The sequence below is a fragment of the Asparagus officinalis genome, chromosome 7 (genome assembly GCF_001876935.1).
Source record: "Asparagus officinalis chromosome 7, Aspof.V1, whole genome shotgun sequence".
In the NCBI taxonomy this organism is placed as follows: Eukaryota; Viridiplantae; Streptophyta; class Magnoliopsida; order Asparagales; family Asparagaceae; genus Asparagus; species Asparagus officinalis.
In genome coordinates, this window is record NC_033800.1 from 134,487,873 (window position 1) to 134,494,924 (window position 7,052).

At 40.9% G+C, this 7,052-nt stretch overlaps 1 protein-coding gene across 1 annotated transcript; it reads left to right on the plus strand.

Moving 5' to 3' along the window:
• Positions 323–1,971, plus strand: LOC109849697 (alkane hydroxylase MAH1-like). Its single transcript, XM_020419557.1, has one exon. The coding sequence runs from the start codon at positions 334–336 to the stop codon at positions 1,903–1,905; it is 1,572 nt and encodes a 523-aa protein (XP_020275146.1). The 5' UTR covers positions 323–333; the 3' UTR covers positions 1,906–1,971.

Genomic DNA, 7,052 nt, shown 5'->3' on the forward strand with positions numbered 1-7,052 from the left:
ATTAATTGCTTATGACTGTTTAAGACTTAAGAATTATTACAGAACCAAGTTGTTGAATACACCCGCATCAACATCATCCTGATAAAGTTTAATGATCCCAAGTTGGATATAATTAAGTTAGAAAAGTCTCAATAAGAGTTCCTTGAATGTGGTTCACACGTACACATCCAAGTATAATGCACCCAACGGCAAACAACTTAATGGCATTAATCACAAATAAAGAAGAATATTTTCTTGTTGGCTTTCTGACACCTTCAGTAATCTTATAAAGTAGACAAATCCGTTCATTAACTTCATTGCACATCCAAACCCATCTCCTCAAACGAAACAGAAATGAACGAGAGTTGGCATGCATACCTCCGAGAAGGATGCCTCGTCTTCCAAAGGTTTCCAGAGATTCACTTAGCAATACTTGCCGCTCTCCTCGCCTACCTACTTCGCTGCACGACTCGTCGAGGCAGCAAGGTCGTCGTCAACTGGCCGGTTGTCGGCATGCTTCCGACAATCATCGCCAACAACCACCACCTCCTCGACCACGTGACCTCCATGTTTCAAGAGTTCGGCAACACTTTCATGTTCAAAGGCCCGTGGTTCTGTGGGATGGACTCCTTACTGACATGCAGCCCCGATAATGCCAACCACATGTTCAATGTTCACTTCTCTGACTATCCAAAAGGTGAAGAGTTCATTGAGATATTCGATGTTTTTGGGGACGGTATCCTCAATGTCAACGGGGACTTGTGGAAGGACCGGAGAAGAATGGTTCAAGCACATGTGAACGCGCCAAGGTTTCGGTCCTCTGTTGGCGAGCTCACCTTAAAAAAAGTGGTGAAGGTGCTCCTTCCCCTCTTGAACAAGATGGCTGAATGCGATAAGGTGGTCAATCTGAGCGATGTGTCCATGAGATTGATCTTCGACACCATATGTGATTTGGCTATGGGCGTGGATCCTGGCTATCTTGCTTCTGACTTCCCCAGCATTCCGTTTGCAATGGCATTAGACCAAATCGAACAGGTCCTCCTCTTCCGACACATAGTTCCCAGGTTTTGGTGGAAGCTGCTGAGGAAGCTACGGTTGGGTAAAGAGAAGAAGATGGCGGAGGCAATGGAGGTGATAGACCGTTTCGTCGACAAATGTATTCGCGATAAAAGAGAGCGTGAGAAAATTGGCGACAGCCAAAGCAGAACCAAAGAAGAGCGAACTGATGTGATCACGTCATTCATCAATCACTCTGACGACAAGTTCTTGAGAGACACGTCGTTAACTTTCCTAGCTGCAGGCAATGGCACCACAGGAGCGGCCCTCATCTGGTTGTTCTGGCTAGTCACCAGCAACCCTGATGTCGAGAAAAAGATGCTAGAAGAGCTTAGGAAGCTTCGACCCTCCTCTAAGGTCAACGATGATGAAAATGATGAAATGACTGTGTTCAAAGCTGCGGAGATTGAAGCATTGGTCTACCTGCAAGCGGTCGTGTGCGAAACCCTAAGGCTCTACCCATCTTTACCTTTCAATCATAAGGTTGCTAAAAGGGACGATATCTTGCCCAGCGGCCACAAAGTTCAGGCTGGCACTAAGATAATCTTCTCCATGTATTCAATGGGAAGAAGGGAGGAAATCTGGGGGAAGGATTGCTTGGAGTTCAAGCCCGAGAGATGGATTACGGAGAAGGGAACGCTGAGGCTCGAGCCTTCATACAAGTTCATCGCATTCCACTCAGGAGCGAGGTCTTGTTTAGGGAAGAACATGGCCATCACACAGATAAAATTGATCGCCGCTGCAGTGATATACAACTTCAACGTGCAGGTAGTCGAAGGCCACGCTGTTGATCCTAAGATTGCGATCATTATTCAAGTGAATAATGGGCTGCAGGTTAAGTTGAAGAGGAGATCGAGGAACACGGATTGATGATGAGTATTACGTAAGTATATGTGTGCATTAATGTTTGTTCTAGTGAAGCTGGAATGTTGAATATGTAAGTTTGAGATGCTGATGCGTATCATGTATTTCCATCATATTTTGACAATGTTTAATTTCTTGATTAATGAGAGTCTCTTGTGTCTATATACTCTTGACTAAAGCTTAATGGGGAAATATGTTGGAATATCAAATTAAAATGTTAGAATAAATAAGGTTGATCGCATGAGTTTTAGAAGTGCAATGGTCATAAGTTTAGAAAGAGACATAGGTTATGGAAGAATAAGAGTTACTCACTCTTTTATGATATTTTATTTTTATAACATTAAAATAGGAGTTTATAATTTGTGACTATTGTTATGCCTATACATTTTGTTTTTGAAGCCTATAGAAAGGACTATTGTATTCCTTGTTTCTTTAAGAAAAAATTGAAGAAATAAAAGTAAGTTCTTTGTCTTCATTTGGGAGAGTTCTAAGTTCGTAAACTTAAGAGTCAATAGTGGTATCAGAGCCACTTGATCCAATTTTTCCATTCTCTCTTCTTCTCATGGCTACCACAAATAATCTTCTCAATCCTCAAGTGCCCAAACTATCGAAAGATAACTATGAGAGTTGGTCAATCCAAATAAGAGCCTTATTTGGTTCTCAAGAGTTGTGGGAGCTGATCATTGATGGGTTCACGGAACCTACACCAGAAGTAGAAGCCACTTACACCGCCGAAGAGAAGAAGGCTCTCAGAGAGCAAAGAAAGAAGGATAGCAAGGCTCGTTTTTTACTCTATCAAGGGTTGGACGAGTCTACCTTTGAGAGAGTTGCCGAAGCAACGACGAGCAAGGAAGCATGGGAAATCCTTCCTACCATCTACAAAGGTGTCGAGCAGGTGAAGTGAATTCGCCTCCAAACTTTGAGGGGCGACCTTGAAGCCGCTCAAATGAAAGATGAAGAAAAAATTTATTCACGATTACTTCTAATTGTGAATAAAATGAGAAGAAATGAAAAGAAGATAGAGAACATCCGAGTGATGGAGAAGTTGCTCCGATCACTCACACCAAAATTCGAGCATGTGGTGGCGGCAATTGAGGAGTAAAAAAATTTGGAGGAGATCTCAATAGAGGAGCTCTTGGGATCTCTCCAAGTTTATGAACAACGAATGCAAAAGAAGGCTAGTTCCATAGTTTTGGAACAAGTGCTAGAGTCAACATTGACTCTAAGTAATCAAGGCTCACAAGGTAGAGGTCATGGTCGTGGTCGTGGTAGAGGCAGGGGACGTGGTCCCCAACAGTAAACCACTCAAAATCAAGTAGTGACCCAAAGCTTTAGAGGACGAGGACGAAGCAATCGTGGAAGATCCACACCTGGGCGTGGAAACAACAAGTATGTTCAGTGCTATAACTGTCATAAGTTTGGGCACTATGCTTCAGATTGTTAGCACAAAAACTAAATATCAAACCAATCTTTCCGAAGCAACAAATGATGTGGGTAACAACTCTACGCTTCTTCTTGCTCATGATGATTCAAGTGTTGAGAATGATGCTTGGTACCTTGACTCAGGTGCTAGCAACCACATGTGCGGGAAGAAAGAACTTTTCATAGAACTCGCAGAAGGAGTTCATGGAAGTGTGAGCCTGAGAGATTCTTCAAAACTCCCGGTTGAAAGCAAAGAGAAGATTAAAATCTACCAAAAGGATGGTAAGCCCGAGTATATTTCCGATGTTTACTATATTCCTAACATGAAAAGTAATATTCTTAGTATCGATCAATTACTCAGAAAGGGATACAAAGTACATATGTAGAACAACCATCTTTGGTTGAAAAATACAAATGGAGGCCTCATAACTTGTGTTAAGATGACAAGGAACTGCATGTTTCCCTTGTATTTAAACACGAAAGTCGACAAGTGTTTTCAAGGACTCATGGAGAATGAGTCATGGAGGTGGCATCTTCGCTTTGACCATTTAAACTTTAGCGGCCTGAAGTTACTGTCTACAGCTGGTATGATACGAGGTCTACCAACAATCGATCCACTGAATCATATTTGTGAAGGTTGTGTAATTGGCAAGCAACCACAACTTCCTTTTCCCAGTGGAGAATCATGGAGAGCAAAGGCACAATTGCAACTTATTCACACCGACATCTGCGGACCGATCGATCCCGTCTCTTTGGGAGGTAATAGATATTTTATAACCTTCAGTGATGACTTTAGTAAAAAGTTGTGGGTGTACACTCTTAAAAAAATCTGCTGCCTTTACTACATTCAAGCATTTTAAAGATTTAGTTGAAGCAGAGAGCGGCCACAAGCTAAAAATTCTTTGATCTGATCGAGGTGGTGAGTACACCTCAAATCTGTTTCAAGAATATTACAGGGAGCAAGGTATAAAGAAAAACTTTACTACTACCTACACACCACAGCAAAATAGCATTGCAGAAAGAAAGAACCGGACCATCCTTGACATGACAAGAACCATGCTCAAAGAAAAGGGATTGCCAAAGCAGTTCTGGGCAGAAGCCATAGTGTGCTCATGCTTATTTGCTCAACCGATGTCCTACAAAGATAGTGAAGAACATGATACCTCAAGAGGCATGGAGAGGTTACACGCCTAGTGTGACACACCTACGAATTTTTGGGTGTGTTGCATATGCTCAAATACCTGAAGTCAAAAGGAAGAAGTTTGACAATCATGGTGAAAATGTATTTTCATCGGATATAGCGAGGAGATGAAGGCATACAAGCTCTACAATCCACTAAGCAAGAAACTAGTTGTTAGTAGAGATATTGTCTTCAATGAAGAAGAAGCATGGAACTGGAGCAATGAAGAGACTACCAAAGATCAACCCATGGTGGATGAACCTGATGAATCTCTACATGAGGTACCATCACCAGCTATGCCACCATCTCCTCCACATTCTACACCCTCTCATGCAAGAGGTTCTCCATCTTCTGGGGAAGGTAGTAGCAGCGGACTAACCGTACAACGAGGTCGCATCAAAATGAGAAGCCTCAGGGAGATCTATGAGCAGATAGAAGAAGACAGAGAGTCAAATCTCTTCTGCTTATATGCTGATCCTGAACCTTACACCTTCCAAAAAGCCGTAAAAGAAGATTGTTGACGAACATCAATGGAGGAGGAGATCCACACCATCCAAAAGAATGACACTTGAGAGTTGACAACACTTCCACAAAATGAAAAGGTAATAGGTGTCAAGTGGGTGTACAAGATCAAGCGCACAACAAATGGTAAAGTTGATCGGTACAAGGCGAGGCTTGTAGCGAAAGGTTACAAACAAAAGTACGGCATCGACTATGAAGAAGTCTTTGCCCCGGTTGCTCGACTGGATATGGTGAGACTATTAATTTTACTTGCAGCTCATCACAGGTGGAATATATATCATTTGGATGTCAAATCAGCATTCCTCATTGGCATTCTTGAGGAAGAGGTGTACGTGCAACAACCAGAAGGCTTTCTTGTGAAAGGGCAAGAAGACAAAGTGTACCATTTGAAGAAAGCATTGTATGGCTTAAAGTAGGAACCACGAGCATGGAACGTCTGAATTGATGGCTATCTTCATCAAAACGGCTTCATTAAATGTCCCTATGAACATGCCATCTACATGAAGAGGCTTCATTAAATGTCCCTATGAACATGCCATCTACATGAAGAGGAACCATAAAGGCAAATTTCTAATAATTTGTCTTTATGTTGATGATTTATTATGCCATCTACATGAAGAGGAACCATAAAGGCAAATTTCTAATAATTTGTCTTTATGTTGATGATTTATTATACACAGGAAGTAGTACCGAGATGCTTGCTGAATTCAAGGTAGCATTGTTTAATGAATTTAAGATGACGGATAATAGATTGATGTCATATTTTCTTGGCATTGAACTGAAGCAGCAGCAAGAGGGGATTTTTATATCCCAGAAGAATTACATGAAGGAAATCAAAAGTTCAAGATGAATGAATGCAACCCTGTGAACACCCCAGTAGCCATCGAAATGAAGCTCTCAAGAGAATGAGACGGACGTTTTGTGGATTCAACTCTTTTCAAAAGTCTACTTGGCAGCCGGAGATACTTGACGATCACAAGGCCCGATATTACTTATAGAGTCGGACTTGTGAGCCGCTACATGAAGACACTGAAGGAGTCTCACTGGCTAGCTGTGAAGAGGATACTAAGGTATATCAAAGGCACACTCAACCTGGGTCTATTCTATGCATATGATAAAAATGTACAACTAGTTGGTTACTCAGATAGTGACTAGGGAGGTGACCAAGATGAGAAGAAAAGCACCACATGCTATGTCTTCTATCTTGGGTCAACTGTATTTTCATGGACCTCAAAGAAGAAAGGAATTGTAGCCTTATCTTCATGTGAAGCAGAGTATGTGGCGACTACATCTACAGTATGTGAAGCAATTTGGTTGAGGAACATATTAGAGGAGTTGGATCATCCACAAGAAGACCTGACCATAATTTTTGTGGATAAGAAATCAGCTATCCAGCTTGCAAAGAACCCAGTACATCATGGGAGGAGCAAACACATAGATACACGGTTTTATTTTTTTTCAGAGACCATGTAAAGCAGAAAACCGTTGAACTGAAGCATCGTCACACCACTGAACACGTAGCAGACATATTCATCAAGCCATTATTAGGTGAAACTTTTATGAGGCTAAGAGATATGCTTAGCATAAAGACATTTTGATTTGAAGGGGCATGTTGGAATATCAAATTAAAATGTTAGAATAAATAAGGTTAATAGCATGAGTTTTAGAAGTGCAAGGATCATAAGTTTAGAAGGGGAAGAGACATAGGTTATGGAAGAATAAGAGTTACTCACTCCATTATGATATTTTATTTTTATGATATTAAAATAGGAGTTTAATTTGTGACTATTGGTATGCCCATACGTTTTGTTTTTTAAGCCTATATAAAGGGCTATTATAATCCTTGTTTCATTAAGAAAAAATTAAAGAAATAAAAGTAAGTTCTTTGTCTTCATTTGGGAGAGTTCTAAGTTCGTAAACTTAAGAGTCAACACAACATAACAATTTAAAAACAAAAAGCTATATTGTTTCCATTTTCCTGAGTAAAAGCACGCACATCTGTATGTCTGACTATACCATTGTATCTATT